The following is an 18,906-nucleotide window of genomic DNA, read 5'->3' as shown; positions in this document are numbered from 1 at the left end:
TAGTTTTATTTAAAAGAACTACAAAGAATCGTCATCACGCGACGCCAGACCCCCCTCCGCGTCATCCTGCGTCATTTTGCCGGGAATGCTGGACCACGTGTCTCCTACCGGCTTGCTGCTTGTTCCTCCTCTGATTCACTACTTTTTCATTCTGAAACGAGGCCCCGGCAGGGAGTGGGCATGCAAGATGGCGGCTCGGTGGGGAGCAGCCGAGGAGACGATATTAACAGCGTGCAATATGGATTTCTTCCAACTGGAAACACTAGGCGAGGTGAGGAACAGCTTGTACGCGTCGGTTCCCGGCGTTTGATACCCGCGGTGGGGGGTTTTGCGTGTCTTTGGGGAGCGGACTGTGTGGCGTTGGCCGCGCAGGCTGGCGTGGAAAAGTGACACGTGGATCGACGCGTTGTATTGCTGCATGGATCGGTATTTACCGTCCCGTTTTTAGCGACATTAACACGCCGGTGTGATGCGTTTTTATATGCAACGCTAGGCCACGGTGGTGTTTTCTGCTGTCCTGGTTCCGATCAGAACCAGAAAGCGTTACTGGGCTGCTCTGCTAGTGATAGCAGGCTTCCTGCTTCATTGATTTAAAAAAAGCATCTATGTAATCATAGACAATGTGACAGCTGCGTGTTCTTATTAAATGCTCATCTGGGATGACTACGCATGGTTTATTTACTGTTGGATGTTTTTCATGGAGCTCACTTGAATGACTTTTTTTTCTCTCTCTCACGGTGCCCACAGTTAAGAACACGTGGTGTTTAAAAACTAGACAATCCACCTGAGTTCGCCTTTGATCATAACGCGAGTGTGAAAGTGATCTTTTGATTTGTGTTGTGGATTCTGTGTTGTGACTTTGACAGACAAGCAGCGCATTGCAGCAACGTGTCATAGGTCTCCTCACTGCCATGAAGCTTATTTATTTTACACGACAGGAGCCAACTTAGTCACACGATAGCCAACACACGGACTGTCGTTTTTTTTTTATTCAAACACCTCTGAGTGCATGTACAACCACATGTTTATTCGCACATGCGCACGAGAGCGGGTGCAGGTTTTGTATCCTGTTGTCCGCGCACGTGACGTCCTGCGCAGACTAAAGTTTAATAACATGTCGTGCAGCAATATTTCTGTGAATAAGATGTGAAAATGACGCGATTCGCCTTGCAGATTTAGGTGATAACAACGGAGACACGGATGGGCCCTGCTCCGGTTTGTTGTACTGCGAACACGTGGGTTGCGCATGTTTTACTCCCTCCCTGTAGACGGAAAGTGAGAAGGCTCAAACATGTCTGCGCCGTAGATGGAAACACGTGGGTCGGTGTTGGAGGCCAATGGGTTAAAACGAGTCAGGGGAGATTCTCTTCTGCATTTATGTCTAGTCTAAACGACCAACAGACCTGACTTGTTTTTTTTTATGCGTTTATAAATGTGGCAATTAAATGGCTGGTTAAATTAAAACCCGTTTGGTAAGATATGTTAGGAAGCAGTGTCATAAGTGTTTTTTTTTTTGCAATTTGATTAAAGATGGTTTTGCAGCATGATATAATTGATTTTATTTAAAACAGAAAAGCAAAATAAATTCCTAAATAAGAATTCCTTTATTGTCCCGCAGTGGGGAAATTTGGGTGTGACTGTGGCAAACACAGGAACAGCAATGAGGGGAAAAAAGAGGAAGAAAAAAGGGCAAACCGGTCTAGTCTAAAGTTGGCTCTAAACAGGACTTGCACCTTCCTGCCATTCTGAGATCAGCTACAACAGGCTGATCTTAGCAGATAAGCTATGGTGGAAATACTGGTCACTCCAGGACTTTTTTCCCTTGCATCTCACAAATCTTCTTGAATCCATTACAACCGCATTGGTTTTGAAGTCATAACCGTTAAAATCTTACCATGTCTTGTTACCGATAACCTGATGCATATTTATGCTCTGAATCATCATGTTTTTATTATTTTCGCCAGGCTGCAGGGCTCATCTCCGAAGAAAACCTCCAAAGCTGCGTAGACCCCTCCCTCCTTTCCATCTTTGAAGACGTGCCGACATTAGAGGCAAGGCCCATTTTCACCTCCTGCGTCCAAAGAAGCTTCACGGGCTTTTATTTTTAAAGCTCCTGCTTAAAGTTGCTGTCGGTGTGTTTGTTCAGACTAAAGGCTTGGACGAAGACAGCGAGGCCACGCTGCTGACCGCTTTGACGGAGATACTTGACAATGTGGGCGACGAGAACCTGTCGCCGTTCGACACGCTGCCCGACTCGGACCTGCTGTCCAAGGGCAGGGAGCACTCACCGGTAAGTACAAGCCTGAATATCACTTTTAAAGGGGCCTTTTTTAGTCGACATTTTAAAGCCGAGATCATTTCCCTGGATCTTTTGTTTCATCCTGGTTGACTGTTGGGTGCATTTCCACTGTGGGGTCTAAAACTTGACCCATCAAGTGAGTTACATCTGCTGCGTGCTGCAGTGGCTTTATGGAAATATGATTAAACTAGGAGATGGGAAAAGTCTTCAAAGCCTGAAGATTAATTTCCAGTTGTACAGCAAGAATGCTATTTCAGCTTCATTGGTCTGCAGAGAGCAATCCCTGCCCAGAGCAATATGTCCAGAGTGAGGGAAAAAGGCAATAAAAAAATCTGATCAAGTCGGAACATTAATCGTTTTATAGTAATTATAGTTCAGATCCTATGCAAAGTCACTCCAGGCCTTGGGGAAATGTGCAGCTGTAATGGATATTAAATGAATTGCGCTGATCAGAGCATCCTGGTCTAGACCGGTAAGCGCTTAGGCCATTAACCCCAGTCGTTTTCAGCAATAACGCTGATTTCTATCACCACTTTGTTTCTCTTGAAAAGATTTACATTAAAAGTAGGGATGGGCGACATGGCCAAAAAAAAAAAACAATATCACAATATATTTCTTAATTTTGGTCGATAAAATAGAATTACTATATGGATATCGACAAAATAAAAGCCTCAAAGACTGCCAAGAATGGCCACAACAGATACCTTTACAAACTTATGACAATTATTTTTGCCATGTTCATAAAATGCCTCCAGGGTAACATTTAAGAAATAATTGCTTTTAAAAAATAAAACTCATAAAATTGCATAAAGCCCAGAATGCCAGTCAGGGCCAATTCTATAATAACAGACTATATATATATCACTCGATAGCCTAGTAAAACACTGATATCACACACTGGTAGTGCGGTTTCAGCTTTGTTTTTCTATTAAAAAAGCAGAATACTCCTGTTGTATGTATAAAGCTGGTACCTGTTTCAGTGTAGACGGCAAAGGTACCACCTGTGTACCGGGGCGTATCCAGATGTTAATGTCCTTATCCTCTGTCTCCAGCTCAGGAGGGTGCTCTGTCTGTCCCGTTCGCCCCAGAAAGACTCGCTGTGTGGCACCAGGCCTCTATCAGCTGGCAAGGTAAGCTGCTCACGTCACTTAAAACCCTTCACAAGCTGCTGCAGAACCCAGATGAGAGGTCTGACCGGGTGTTTTCCTTCGCCGTACCCAGAGCCTGTCCAGGATGCTGGCGACCTCTGTCCAGAGGAGCGACGGGGAGGAAGAGGAGGACGGCTCCTTCACCCAGAGCCCCGACAGGCACGAGTCTCCTCCGGGCGTTCCCGGCTGGGAAGGTCTGCAGCTGCCCCTCCCCGTCATGCTGGAGCACGAGGGGGAAGACGGTCTGTCGGTGAGCCTGGGGGATTTGGTCAGGCACATGCACCCGTACTGTATGGGCATCTCTGTGGAGAACGAGGAGGGGGAGCAGATGCTGCCCGAAGGGGGCATACTGCTGGAGGTCGTGGACCAGGGGGAGAACGGAGAGCCCATCCTCGCCATCCCGAACATGGATCTCTCCTACGCTCTTCATCCGCCACCTCCGGAGCACGAGGGGAAAGAAGCAGCAGAAGGGGAGCTATCTGACAGTTCTGAGCACATAGTAGTCGACGACGAAGACGACGTTCCCGTCGCAGGAAACTGCAACGCTTCCATTACACCAGCGACACGGTCAGAAGAGAAAGACGCAAAGGTTGGTGTTAGGAGTAAAAAGGAGAGAAAAACAACAAGCCCTTCAAGGAGGAAGAAGAAAGACGACAAGAAGAAGAAGCAGCAGCCGCCTGAGCTTGTCGAAAGGAGGGTCCTCAGGAGCGGTGCTGTGAGGAAGGTGGAAGCGGATTGTCAAAAGAAGCCGGAGAAGGTTCCTGTCAAGGAGAAGGTGCAGAAAAGCCAAAAGGGTTCTTCTACCGCTGCTCGGCCGCTTCTAAAGCCCGAAGTGAAGCGGTGCAAACCCAAGAAGGAAGACGCCGCTGCGGCCCAGCTTCCCAAAAAGAACGAGAGGTTCGTCCCGCCGGCGTTACCCAAACCGAGTCCAGCCGCGGCAGCCGACGAGGGCAAGCCCAAAAGTTCGGCCTCAGCCGTGAGCCCCCAGCAGCCCGGTGAGGCGCCAAGTAAGCCGGCCCCAGAGGAAGAGCCGGAAAGCCCACCGGCCGCTCCCTCCGTTTCCCTCCCGGGTGGTGCTGTGGTTGCTGCGGCTCCAGATGTTACCCCGGCTCCAGATGTTACCCCGCCCATCAGCATTACCCCTGCAGCCCCGGAGCCCAAGCCCAAGTCCCTCAGCCTGGCGGAGTACAGGCGACTCCGGCAGCAGAAAAAGCCCGCTCCGGTGGAGAAACAAGACGCGAGCGTCACCAAGTGGCCCAGCCTTCCAGAGCTGCCAAAAGAGCTTCCCCCTATACCCCACCTGCCTGACCCCAACCCCAGAGACCCCAGGCGTGCCAGCCCCCAGGCGGCAAAGAAAGAAGCGGAGGAGATCAAACCTGCCTGGCAGCCGAGGGGGCCGTGTGCACCCCCCACCCCCGAGGCCCTACTGCAGCCCCCGGCCTACATGATCTCGTCGTCCAGCAAAGCTTCAGCCGCTGTTCCCGCCTCTAAGCCCCAGCAAACACAGGACTCTTCCAAACTACCCCCAAAGCCCCCAGCTGCTTCCCCCGACTCAGCAAAGATTTCAGCCGCACATCCACAGCCCGCCGCCGAGCCTACAGAACCGCGTGTGCCTCAGAGCTCTGCTCCTCCCGCATCCATAAAGCCTTCAGTCCCAGTGGCGTCTTCTGCACACGGGGTGTGTTGCCCCCCTGATCCAGGAAGGAAGGTTGAAGCCCAACCCATCGATCCAAAGTCTATCCAGGACACTAGAATCTGCCCAGAAACCACTACAGATGTACACAAACCCACTGCTGCTTCTGGATCGCTCCCCGGTCCAGCTGTTGTTCCCCAGAAGACGCCTGTGGTCCCTGTGCCTACCTCAATAGGTGATCCGCTCCCATCCTGTACAAAGTCCCCCGAGCTCACAGCCAAAGAACAAAGAATCCGACTATGCGCCGCCTTCTCTTTGGCGTCCCACGGCCGCACAAACCCTCCTGCTGTGGTTGAATCTAAACAGAGCCCTACAGCCACCAAACTCCAGCGGGCAAAGAGTGGCACGCAGGAGCTGATAGAGTCGTTTACTAGAGAAATGGGTGAGTTTGGGTGCTTCATGGTGTACATTTCAGAATACTTTATTAAATATGTTGCCGATTTTGGACGTATTTATCTTTATGAACAGTAATCTTCCTAACACCAGTGGTCATTTATTATCTATATTAAACTCAGAGGCGCAACTGATTAGTCGACATTTTAAACTTATTATGTATAAGAGATTAGCGCAGCTAGCTAACAATAGTACATCGCCAGTCTGTGTGAACTCCTTTGGGAAGAGCTGTGCGTCCGATAATTCCTAAAGGCAGCTAACGATCCCCAGTATGTCATGTTTCATAAAAGGCTGATTGTTCCTGGTAGCAGGGCTGCAAAATATATGGCAGATTTATCAGAATCACCTGGGATGTAATACCTGTTAGCGGATTATTTAGTCACCCCAGCATTTTAGTGCCCATGATATGTTTGGTTACATTTTGTTGTTTAATGCAACATAAAAAGTTTGGGAAGGTAAAGTTGATGAGAAACTACAGATAAATTGTTCCTTTGCCAACACGTTACAAACAGAGGCAACCTTCTGATTAAAACTTGTTTGAGATGGACATTATTAATGTTTTAAGGACATTAAACATTATGTAACTGGATAGACTACTTATCTTTAGGATTATAGCTGTTTGTTATGATCCAAAAGCAGAAAGACGTTACCGCAGAAAGACGTTACCGAAACATCCATGTTTCATAAATGAAACAATTACAATCCCTTTTGTCTTTTTAAGATGCGCCTTTATTTTTAAATTCACGTGGCATGACAATTATCAGGTGATCTATTATTTTAGAATTAGAAGAATGCTGTTTTTGATTTAAAAGCCTGGAACATGTAACGGCTTAGAAACAAAATGGTCAAATCGTATTTGGGTTTTAAATGAGTTTATCAGTGTAAATAATTGTGTTAGATGGGCAATTTCACATTATCAATCACAGACTTGTGAATCGAATTTAATCGAAATCGTATCGTTACAGACTTTGTGACATCGACAAGTCTCGTACCGTCATCCAAACTAATTCATATAACATCGTGTCGTGATAAAGCTGGTGATTTACTCCCCTAATTGACACCCAACTATTTCACGTAGTTATGGCAACATTTGATAGCATTTTTCGCATAGCGCATAATGTTCCGTAATATTGTGGAAGTCTGCCTGGTAGTGCTTCCATGTGGTTAGGTCGTTAATAAGAAGATGGTTTACGAGTTTCCTATCGGCTCGTTAAGCTGAAAATCGTCCCGTTCCGTTCCTATGGCCAGTTTCTCGGTGCATCTGTAGGCGTCTTTCTTCGTCTCGTATAACCGCAAACCATTCGGACACGTTGGAGAGCTCAGTCATGCTTTGCTTGGTTACACTGTAGTTATGAGTCTAACTTTTGTGTCTTTTAAGGTATTGAAGCTGCCGATCTGACCAGCTTACTGGAGCAATTTGAGAAGACCCAAGGTAATCATCACTCCCGATGTACTGCTGTCTGCGCCCACTCTCTCTTTATTTCACCTTTTTAAACTACTTACTCCCACGCCACAAGTCTGCTTTTAGGTGGCTGTAATGGCCAGTACCCCAGTGAGTCACAGTTTTATTTTAATGTCAAGCTAAAGGCAGCCAGAGGGTTATTTCTCACAAGTTCACGGCACTGCAGCACCATATTTGGTCAGCAGTCAGTAGCCGGACAGCGAAAAGGGGGGACGTCATATTAGATTGATCAACACAGGCCAATCAGATAAGCCAAACAAATGTGATAAATGGAGTGAGTGCTATATCTGATCTTAGGGTTTTGTAATGTAAAAGATTGAGATTCGTGAGCAGTTGTGACCGGATCGATTTACTGGAGGGACGGATCTGCAGGGGGGGCTCCTGCGTTCTCTACCGCAGGAATTCTGCCTCGTCTGCAGATCCATTTAACTCCCGTCCTGCTGTCTTTGTTCGGGGACCGGATACACGAGGGGCAGCAGCTCAGAAACAACCGGCGAGGCTACAGAGAACGTGCTGCCGGTCCAGTCAGGAGCAAGGCAGGGTCGGGAGGGGGTTCCCACGTCCCAGTATTTATTAACAGCAAATAACTAGATGGACCCAGAAAATGATTATTCACACTGCTGTTGAAATATTTTAGACTGAGTACAGTTATATGTGCCATTTTAAATCTAGTTTGGATTATTAGTTGGCTAGTTTCTTTACCCGCAGTCAGATTTTTAGGAATTAAACCAGTGGGATGCAGTGCATGTTGGGAAATGGCCGCAGTGTTGCTGTGTGGGAGTTAGACTGGCTGACGTTGCTGGCTGCTTCAGCCTGCCAGCCCAGCTGTGACCCGACTGTCTCAGTTCAGGCTGAGGGTTGTAGAAAAGCATCGGACATGGCGGGTTCCTGTGCTTCCCGGGTCTCACGGTCGTTTGGAAACGATCCAGGCGGACTCCCGAGCGGCCGACGAGGCAGGGTGGTGCAGCCGGCCAACGTCAGCCAGTGTATTACCACAGATGATGCAACACTTCAGTGATTTTTAAACCATAACCATTAAGATCCTTAGTACTCCTTCATAGTAGTGATGGGTCTAATCGGTAACTGTGAATATCAGGGTGCTTGCGCAAGTCTTGAAAGTCTTAATAAGTATGGAATTTTGAAACACTGTTTTCCAGACCAGTCTTGAATTTTGTGTGAAAGTCTTAATAAAGTATGGGAAAAAATGTATAGTAGAATTTTACAGTATGCTCAAAGGCATTGTGAAATGAGAAATAGGAAGGTAGACTATAAAACTATAATTTTACTAACTGGTCACGTACTGTATTAGCCTAATGGCATCAAACACTTGTTTGATGTGAAATTCATGTACTTGTTATTTTCATGTTTTGAAACGTTTTCATCAGTAAAAGCATAATTTACTGTGAATAATGCATTTGTTCAATAAATACTAGCCTATAAAAATTAACATTTCTAATAAACAGTTTGTACAATCTCAACCAATGAAGTAGGCAGTAGGCACACAAGTATACAAGTACATAAAGTTACGGTCTTGGGAAGAAAAAATATCAGTTTTAAAAAAGTCTGGAATTTTAATTTGGAAAAAGAGCAAGCACCCTGGAATATTGACCACTGCTACAGAGTTTCAAAATGTTGTTTACATTTCACAAACCTTGCTTTGAAGAAAATAAATGATCTAAAGCCACACTACTTCATACTGACTGTTTTAACTGCATAATATTGCTTTTTTTTCTTTGTTTTTTGTTCCCAATAACGTCTCTTGCTGTTGGTCCCCTGCGTTGACACCTTCGTGTCCTTGTTCCCTCTTCCTTTAGCAAAACAGGAGAAATGTGTGCCGGAGGTCTCTGGTAGAGCAGCAGCTGTAGGAAACTCGAGGTGAGTTACCCTACAGCCCCTGACGCTGCTCTGGGTTACTGACTGAATGCTAGTGTGTGGAGGTGACCCGAATTCACCTTTAGCCAAGACCTACCGCAAAACAAACAAAAAAACCCAAACATGTCAGTCCTGATGCCTAAATTGCGTCGGAGGACCATGTGAGCAGCATTAACCGAAGGTCTAACCCGCTCTGCTTACCTTGCAGAACTGCGTTGGTTCAGCAGAAAGCTGTCACGGCGAGTGTAAGAGCTGCTGATGCCTCACATGCTGCAGGTAACGTTTGTAATCCATTGTTTTAAATAAAACTAATTTAAAAAGCAGTAAGCTTATTGATCCTTTTTTTTTTTTGTTTTCTCTCTTTAGCTCTGGTTCCCAAAGCTGCTCCTCCCACCCAGATGTGGAAACCTCTGACCCCTTTGGCTCTTGTGGGAAAGACCAATCCCTGTGAAGCTTCCAAGCCCAGCCCCTCCAAGGTGATCCAGATAGACGCCCAGCCTCTGCCCTTAGTCAGGGTCCGTAGTAAAGCCACTCCTGCCGCCGCCCCCGTCTCCCTGGACCTGGCTTGCATGGATCACGACTACTGCCTCGTCAGTAAAAGCGCGGCGCCAGGCGAGGCAGGCAAGCACCGGAACGTCAAGCAGCAATCCGGCGTCACCATTAAGCCCCTCAAGCAGCACCCTCTGAGCCCGACGCCTCCAGCTCCCTCGGCAGCATCTCCCCGGTCTGCTGCAGATCCTGCGATCCCGTTCAAAGCCCAGACCGTTGCGGCCGAGAAGAAGGGCGAAGACGAGCCGGCGGAAGGCGCTGCCACGGAGACTCCTGGTGCTTCTCCATCCCGGCAGGAGTGTGCAGCAAGCCCCAGGAGAGGGCCGGCAGGGAGGTCCTACCGTCGATGCGTCGCTTCTCGATCCCCCAGTCCCAGATGCAGCCCCGAGGAAAGAACCCGGGGGCGGTCAAGAAAAAGATTTTACCGCTCCCCCAGCCCGACGTCCAGCTGCTCAGACTCCTACTCCTCTAGATCTCGGTCCAGGTCCAAATCGCCAGCAAAGAAAAGGTTCGTCCTTTGGTCCGGCGGTGCACCCTTTCTCAGCCGGCTTTTTCACACTCCCCTCACACCCATCTCTGCTTTTTGCTCCGTAGGTATCGGCACCGCAACTCCGACAGCAGCCGCAGCTCCTCGTCCCGATCCTCCCCGCGCTCGTCTCCATCTTTGTCCCGGTCTCCACCGAGGAGGAGGAGGTACTCCTATTCCTCGTCTCGCTCTGGGTCCTGGAGCCGTTCTAGGTCGCGGTCTCTGTCCCCTGAAAGACGAGCTCAGTGGAGTAGAAGCAGGGGGCTGCACAGGTATTCCAACGCTAGCGTTTCTATGTGGACATGCATCGTTTTAATGGAGCATTGCGGTAACTTTAAAAATGGCTTCCTTCTTCTTCAGCCCCTCATACGGGCCTAGAAACCTTAACGGCACGCGGGTGAACCTGGAGGAGACGAAGAGGCGCAAGGAGAAAGCCATTGTAAGCTCAGAGTGAAATTAGAGATTTCTTATCCGAATTAAAATGGTCGACGTGTTACTAATATGATTTATTTGTTTTTGTTTTGTTTTTTTAGGAGGAAAGGCGGGTTGTTTATGTTGGCAGAATTCGGGCAAGCATGACCCTAAGAGAGCTCAGGGAGCGCTTTTCTTATTTTGGTGAAATTGAGGAATGTACCCTGCACTTTAGAGAACATGGGTGAGTTTCCTCCCAGGCGGATGGAACCGGCGCATAAATATAGGTTCTTCCCTTAATGTTTATAAACTGCACTGTCTTTGAACCTGGCGGGTCTTGTCCATGACCTCCTTGGCCAAGCTACAGTGCTACAGCAAACGTAAGCTTGCTCATAACTGGGGCCTCCTGGCAACATCCCCGGGTCGCCTTTTTAAATGCAGGCTACATTAGATAATAACGGCCTCGTTTAGACACCGTGAAAGCTGAAGATGAATCGCTGACCTGTTTCCATCTTTCACAGGGACAACTATGGGTTTGTGACCTATTACAACACCAAGGATGCGTTTACAGCCATTGAAAACGGCAGCAAGCTGCGCAAGCCTGACGAGCTTCCCTTTGATCTCTGTTTTGGTGGGAGGAGACAGTTCTGTCGGTCCAGCTATGCTGACTTGGGTGAGCATGCTCCGAGGTTTCCTGCGCAGGATCACATTGGGTGTCAAGTCTTTATGTTGTCCTGCAGAACATTAAACAGGAGTCGTACGATTTCTTGTTGTCGCTGCCCGTGTCTTTCAGTAAAATAGAAGTGGATTTATTTCCCTGATTCAATCCAAAAGGTGAAACTTGTGCATAGTTTGAATACAGCAGTATGTCAAGTACTTTTATTTTTAATTTGGATGACCAGCATACAGTTCATTAAAAACCATGAAATACATTTTTCAAGAAATGAAAACATTGCAAAAGTCAAAACTGTTACTTTAGTGGTATCACACCAAAGGCTGTTTATGTACGGTATAAAACCTCTGGTTCAGATTTGTTTGCTCAGTCACAGTGAGCTAATTATTATTATTATTGTTGTTGTTATTATTATTAATAATATTAAATTATAATAATTTAATATTGTAAATATTATTATTAATATTAATATTGAATTATTATAATTTAATAATGATTAAATTAAATTAATAATTAAATAAATAAAATTTGATAAATAAATACATTTATAATTAATAATTATTAAATTATTGTCGTTAAAGCAGGTATTGGGGGTTTTGGTAGGTAGACGGTACCAGGTTCTACTGGATCATGAAATCAGCGTCTCCATAAAGCGTGTGGGCAGTGAGAAGCACAAAGTGCTGCTTAATATCCAGGTAGACGGCTGTACCGACTTCAGACAGTAGAAGGTGACATGGCTCTTTAATTATTTACCAACTCCGGAAGCTTCCCTGGACCTCAGGCCACTCTGATGGTGTGCTTCTCTGCTCTCCATGCAAGATTTGCTTTCTTTTTAAAAGGTTACTTTAGACCAGTCATGTTTTATCTTTCCTAAGTCCTGGTTAGACTCTTTTCACATTCTCTGGTTCAGGATTGGCTTAACACAAGCAACATGACCGCTGGTTACCTGGACCTAGTCTGTGTCTAGTGGCTCTTTAAGCAGCCGCTTCAACTAGAATCCAACCCTTGTGGATCTCACTTAAGCTCTTGAATGAGTTCTACTTTCTACCGCACTTCCTTCCTCTCAACTTTCTATTAATATGCTTAGTTGCAGCCCTCAACACAGAAATCTTCTTCAGTGAGGACATTTTGTGTCCTACCCTAGTCTTAAATAATTTTTGGGTTTGCTGAGGAACTCAATTTTGGGATTACAATAGTTCTAAGCCATAATCAAAAATAACAATAAGCACTTCAACCTCATCAATTTGTGATGAGTCTATAGGAGTTTCACTTTTTGAAGTATATGGTTGATATCTGAATTCATTGAGATATGCTGGTGAAGATTCTCAGTCATCCAGGTCATGGTCATTCCAAAAAAAAGTAAAAAAAACAAACAAACAAAGCAACTGGACTTATTCGGTTGAATTTGCATGTTATCTAAGCCATTACAAGGCCTTTGCTGGCAGTAGTATAAAGCTTGGTACTCATCATTACTCCAGACTTTTTGAATTGAGAAAGCTTCCTGGAGAGGAAGCAAAACGTCTTCAAACTACGAAAAACAAGTCCAGTTGCTTTGTTTTTTTACTTTTTTTGGAATTCATAGAGATGCTCCTGTAGATGGCTTGACATTAAAAAAAAAAAAAAAAAAAAAAGTACATTGAACTTAACAGAAATTGAGATTGATTTGGATCTACAGCATATGGGATAACTTGTAAATGTTTCACTTCTGCTGTTGTTTTTAGATGAATACCCATCTTGGAAATGTTGATGTGCTGTCTTCTGATACATTTCCCTTTCCTCCTCTTTTAGATTCAAGTAGAGAGTATGAGCCGTTGCCTACAAAAAGCAATCATGCACTAGACTTCGACACTTTACTGAAGCAGGCTCAGCAGAATCTGAAGAGGTAACAGGAGGTCTGCACCAGGAAGCCGCATACCTCAGTCGACCGGTGGCTCTGCACCTGCAACAATGTTTTTACCATTTGGTTGTTTCTCCAAGCTAACACCTTCTATTGAAGTGAGAATTTTTAATGAAACTTTAAAAAGAAGTTAAAAAAAAAAACAGTGGGAAAAGATTTCTTTTTTTAAGTTTATTTAAATGTACGATGAAATTTAAATTGTATGGAGTTGAATAATTCTAAAGGTTAGAAAATGAGAAGAGCTTCCTTATTTTTTTGAAGAGCATGTAATGCGTTTACATGTAATACGAGCTTGAATAAAAAAGCAAAACAAAGGTTTTGGTGTCATGTTTGACTTTACACTAGTTCGAAGTTGCTTTGTTGTTTTGCTTTGCAATAAGCGAAATATTTCAGTTGAAACAAAAAATTGTTTTGTGAAGAACTAAATATATCTTTAGATGGAATATGGTGTGACATCGCACACAGTCTCTCTGTTGGTCTCCAGTGTTTACATAGCCGGGCTGGCCGCCTGAACTGCTGTCAGTCAAGGCTAAGCCCCTCCCTGCCTGTAAAATGCCACCGCCAGGCACAAAATGGCGAAGAACACTAACCTGACAACAGCCAGCTGCATGTATCGCTCCGCCTAGCTCCACTCACATACATCTGGGACACGGCTGATTGAAAGTGATTTCCCCAACCAAATTTTTGGTCTGGCCAATCAGGACGCAGGGCGGGTGTTTCATGGATGTGACGTAGTGGAGAAGCCACCGTGAGATTCCAACAACAATGGCGGCTCGCATCGAGGAAGCAAGCGTTAGCATTGATGCTGCTATTTCTTCCGTGTTGTCCAATCTACCTAATATTGTTTCATTAAAAGAACATCAGAGAACGGCTCTTAAGGCTTTTGTTGGTGGAAACCATGTTTTCACCCTTCTCCCGACCGGATTTGGCAAGTTTTGTTTTCCGGGGCGCGGACGCGCAACGCGGACGCGCAACGCGGACGCGTCCCCGGAGCGGTTAGCGGTTAGCGCGAACCATATAAGGAGGCCTTTAGTCCTCGACGCGGTCGGCCCGGGATCGACTCCGACCCGCGGCGCTTTGCCGCCTGTCTTCCCCCCTCTTCCTGTCAGCTCACTGTCAATAAAAGGTGTGCCACTACAGTGTGTCCCGCAGGAATTTGCTTATGCGAGGCGGACCGGCTCGCGGAGCGGGGGGGGAGGGACGACACGTTTTCCGCGGCCGCCTCGCCAAGATAGCGCTGCGGGAAACCCTGCACTAGAGCCGCAAACACATAAAAAAAAAAAAAAAAAAAAAAAAAGGGGGGTTTTTCCTGCGTCGGTCTCATCAGCGTCACGGGTTAGCTTCGGTGTGAGTGGTTGAAATAGCACGTCGATAAAGATGACAGACAAGTGGCTTATCCAATCATATGCAAGGAGTTTTGATAAGGCCCAGCCTTCAGTAAAGGCAATCCCTATGGCCGTGTCCCAGATGTATGTGAGTGAAGCTAGGCGGAGCGATACATGCAGCTGGCTGTTGTCAGGTTAGAGAGTCACAAGAAGTGAACCGCGTTCATGTTTATGAGAAGAGGAAGGCCTCAGTGGAAAGAAGACCAGAGTGGATTTGGGAGTTTTTTTCCATGCAATCCCTCGTAGGAGCAGAACAGCAGGTAAGAGTCTGGGGGATGCTCAGTTATTCAAAAAGGCACTTGGGAAAACTTCTGGAAAAATGGCAGACTCTACATTTAAAGGAGCAATAAGTGATAATGGTGGAACTAGGTGGGGCTTGACTAGTCTGTAGACCAAAACAAGATGTGCAACCAGCCTTGGCAATCTCCATTTCATCTCCATCACCTCCAAAAAACACACAGAACAGCATCACCTTTCAGAGGAGCATGTCTAGTGAGGTGGAAGTAACTCATAACTTTATAATGCTGCTGGCTAGAGAAGGATTTGATCCCCAGGGAGTGTTCTTCTAACCTGACAACAGCCAGCTGCATGTATCGCTCCGCCTAGCTTCACTCACATACATCTGGGACACGGCCATAGGGATTGCCTTTACTGAAGGCTGGGCCTTATCAAAACTCCTTGCATATGATTGGATAAGCCACTTGTCTGTCATCTTTATCGACGTGCTATTTCAACCACTCACACCGAAGCTAACCCGTGACGCTGATGAGACCGACGCAGGAAAAACCCCCCTTTTTTTTTTTTTTTTTTTTTTTTTATGTGTTTGCGGCTCTAGTGCAGGGTTTCCCGCAGCGCTATCTTGGCGAGGCGGCCGCGGAAAACGTGTCGTCCCTCCCCCCCCGCTCCGCGAGCCGGTCCGCCTCGCATAAGCAAATTCCTGCGGGACACACTGTAGTGGCACACCTTTTATTGACAGTGAGCTGACAGGAAGAGGGGGGAAGACAGGCGGCAAAGCGCCGCGGGTCGGAGTCGATCCCGGGCCGACCGCGTCGAGGACTAAAGGCCTCCTTATATGGTTCGCGCTAACCGCTAACCGCTCCGGGGACGCGTCCGCGTTGCGCGTCCGCGTTGCGCGTCCGCGCCCCGGAAAACAAAACTTGCCAAATCCGGTCGGGAGAAGGGTGAAAACATGGTTTCCACCAACAAAAGCCTTAAGAGCCGTTCTCTGATGTTCTTTTAATGAAACAATATTAGGTAGATTGGACAACACGGAAGAAATAGCAGCATCAATGCTAACGCTTGCTTCCTCGATGCGAGCCGCCATTGTTGTTGGAATCTCACGGTGGCTTCTCCACTACGTCACATCCATGAAACACCCGCCCTGCGTCCTGATTGGCCAGACCAAAAATTTGGTTGGGGAAATCACTTTCAATCAGCCGTGTCCCAGATGTATGTGAGTGGAGCTAGGCGGAGCGATACATGCAGCTGGCTGTTGTCAGGTTAGTGACTCTCAGCCATGTTCAAAGTATACGGGGAGAGCAGCGCAGCTATGATGAACGGCTGAATACAAAAACACTAGAAGTGCGCATGTGCAACCAGCACGCGAAGCCTAACGAGGAACTTGCATGAACGCTTGCATTACGTGAACATGTTAGAATGATTGGCGTGTGGGACAACCAATAGATAAGGCGATACCCCTGAAACTTGGGGGTGGGGGGTGAGAGCACTGGTCTCTATTTAATTTTATTTATTTTTAATAAATATTTACTAGTGAACAAGGTTAAAGAGCTTTCCTTTAAGATCATCCATCGCTGTTTTCCAGTAAAATCATTTTTGATTAAATATAAAAAGGACATTGATACCAATTGCACTTTCTGCTACATTTACTCTGAGTCTGTCCTCACCTTTTTTGGTCTTGTGAACACACCAGGCATTTATGGCAAGGTATTTGTAGCTTCATTCTGGACAATATTTATGACAAATTTGAACTCTACTTTAAGGATGTATTATTTGGAATCACAAAATATAAAAAAGAACTTTCTGACCATTTTTTTTCTTATGTAATCTTTTGTTACTGTTGGCCAAGTTTTATATACACAAATGCAAAGTTAGTATGACTAAACCCTCACATATCTCTTTTTTTAAAGGAAGCAACAACTTATTTTTCTACATTGTCCTCCAATAACAAAACTGAAGTCACTGGCCGCCATCTTGCTACTCCCTACTCTCACTCCCATAGGATTTGGTTGCAACAACAAGCAGTTTTCTGGCTGTGTGAAAACGTTTCACAGGTAATTCTACAGTCAGTGGATGTACTAACACTATCTACTAGGATATTAGGTGCTGAAATATTTTGCATGTTTATATGTGTGTGTGTATATATATATATATATATATATATATCATGCAAAATATTTTAGCACATGACTTTCTCAGTACTTGATAGTTTTAGTACATAACATTAAAGTATATGGCATTTGATATTTTAAAAGTTTTAAGCCCCCCCACAACATGAGAAAATCATCATTGTTTAATGCTGTAGCGCACATATTCCCTAGTAACTGGAGGAAAACAGGGAGTACCAATATGGCGGCTGGTGGCTTCACAGCGACGTGTATTATATACGGCCAATGCGCAATCCAGTGAATAAATAGAGATCAGTGGTGAGAGCAGGACCAAAATCCTGTTATTTGGTGCAAATGGCTGTGATTGGTCAGATTTTTTACAGGCCTGCAGTTCCCACAGAGATATTTTTTTTAACCCTCTTTTTTCTGAATACATGTATTGTACTGTCAGGATGGAAGAAGCATTTCACCCAGTATAACAGTGTTTCTGAACAGGACTACCAACTATAGCTTTAAGAACTTTTAGATTGTGACACAAACAGGCCTTTTGCACGGTAGAAACTCAATCCATGTCACTATCAAGATGTGGTGAAGACACCTTCCCAGCATCCAATCCAATTCTCGGAAACAGGGGGGGAGGGGGTACTTAAGGTGGCTTTGTTGGTGTCAGATGAGAGTTTCATACATAAGCATTTCAGGTTTAAAGACACTGGTCTAAAACAAAGGACTTGGAAATGTCCAGGTAATTGTGTGGACAAAATTGTTAGTTTTGGAGATGTTCAAGGTGATAAAGGCAATAGTTCACTTTTTCCAATTAATGTATGTCATACATGAAATCTAAATGCAAAATGCATTAAATCTTGATGCAACATGGGCTTATGAAAATTTATCAATAGTTCTGGAAAAGGTCCCTGGTTCTGGTCCCATTTCAGCTGGGGCATTTTTTATGGGTCAGAATATGGTGTAAACCATATGAAACAGTGAATCATCCTGCCTTGTATCAACAATTAAGGCTGCTGGTGTAATGGTGTGGGAGGACATTTTCTTGGCAGCATTTTTGACTCAACTGATGGGCTTTTGAGTATTTCTGCTGATGAACATGTTCAAGTTTACTGCAACTGAGTGGCCTCCACTCTCAACATTATGATCAGGTAATATGATTTGTTTAGTGTCTGAGGGCCACTGTAGCAAAAGTACTATCAAAAGATCCTAAAGTAAAACAGAAACAAGTCTTTAGAACAAAACATTCAAATGGGTGGGGAATTGCTGTTAAAAGGTTTCTTATACTACCACTTGCGTTTTCTGTTATTTGTCTCTCTAAAGGCTATTTCTAAGAAAGTGTGAAAATGGGATAATTATTAACAATATATCGAAGATGATTGATGCAAAGTGAAAATATTGATCCATATCTTAATTTTTTAGACACCTTTATGTCGCAATTCAGGCAGAAGACTAGCTAACAGGTGATATATTGTTTAATAATTGTAAGAATGCTGTTTATGATTTAAATGCCTGATACATGTAACAGCTTAAAAATAAAAAATGTCAAATAATTTTTGTTGTGTGTTGACATCAATGTAGATAACAGTAGATGGGCAGATGATGTTGCGTCATATTGATCAGAAATTGTAACAGATTTTGTGATATCGCCAAATATCCTATCATCATCTAAACAGCTTGATATACCATTTTATCATGATAAAGCTGGTGATTTACACCTACAGATGAAGGCTACAGCACAAAAAGGTTGTGCCTTCACTTGTCCAAGAGTATAAACCAGCAGTTATTTCATTGCTGAAATAATCTGGATGGCATTAACTTGGCCTCTGGTAATAAAGTAAAAAATCTTGGTGTTATTTTCGACCAAGACATATAAAGCTCTCAATAATCAATCTCCATCATATATCAGAGCTCTGATTACCCCGTATGTTCCTAACAGAGCACTTCGCTCTCAGACTGCAGGTCTGCTGGTGGTTCCTAGAGTCTCTAAAAGTAGAATGGGAGGCAAAACCTTTAGCTATCAGGCTCCTCTCCTGTGGAACCAACTCCCAGTTTTGGTCCGTGAGGCAGACACCCCGTCTACTTTTAAGACTAATCTTAAAACTTTCCTTTTTGACAAAGCTTATAACTAGAGTGGCTCATGTTACCCTGAGCTACCTCTATAGTTATGCTGCTATAGGCTTAGGCTACTGGAGGACATCAGGGCCTATTTTTCTCACTCTACTGATTTCTCTTGTTCTCCAGTTTTGCATT

General features: G+C 45.1%; 1 protein-coding gene and 1 non-coding gene across 2 annotated transcripts; both read left to right on the top strand.

Moving 5' to 3' along the window:
• Positions 1-98: 98 nt before the first annotated feature.
• pprc1 (PPARG related coactivator 1) lies at positions 99-13,237 on the top strand. The gene is made up of 14 exons (XM_012880493.3): positions 99-271; positions 1,965-2,051; positions 2,147-2,290; positions 3,352-3,429; positions 3,521-5,522; positions 6,912-6,965; positions 8,810-8,870; positions 9,076-9,143; positions 9,234-9,924; positions 10,011-10,214; positions 10,303-10,381; positions 10,476-10,597; positions 10,875-11,026; positions 12,815-13,237. The coding sequence occupies exons 1-14, from the start codon at positions 188-190 to the stop codon at positions 12,910-12,912; spliced, it is 3,924 nt and encodes a 1,307-aa protein (XP_012735947.3). The 5' UTR covers positions 99-187; the 3' UTR covers positions 12,913-13,237.
• Positions 10,664-10,803, top strand: LOC118557255. Its single transcript, XR_004927752.1, has one exon. It is a non-coding gene; the product is annotated as a small nucleolar RNA SNORA50 (small nucleolar RNA).
• Positions 13,238-18,906: the final 5,669 nt, after the last annotated feature.

This window comes from Fundulus heteroclitus, chromosome 22 (assembly GCF_011125445.2).
Source record: "Fundulus heteroclitus isolate FHET01 chromosome 22, MU-UCD_Fhet_4.1, whole genome shotgun sequence".
Classification (NCBI taxonomy): Eukaryota; Metazoa; Chordata; class Actinopteri; order Cyprinodontiformes; family Fundulidae; genus Fundulus; species Fundulus heteroclitus.
The sequence above is the reverse complement of the archived record's forward strand: the minus strand, read 5'-3'. Positions and strand labels throughout refer to the sequence as shown.

What these genes read in the sequence shown, in the direction of transcription:
- pprc1 (XM_012880493.3), top strand. Translation starts at nt 188, where the DNA reads ATGGCGGCTCGGTGGGGAGCAGCCGAGGAGACGATATTAACAGCGTGC. An exon ending in AACTGGAAACACTAGGCGAG is followed by an intron (nt 272 to 1,964) that starts GTGAGGAACAGC and finishes TATTTTCGCCAG; the next exon opens with GCTGCAGGGCTCATCTCCGA. An exon ending in AAGACGTGCCGACATTAGAG is followed by an intron (nt 2,052 to 2,146) that starts GCAAGGCCCATT and finishes GTGTTTGTTCAG; the next exon opens with ACTAAAGGCTTGGACGAAGA.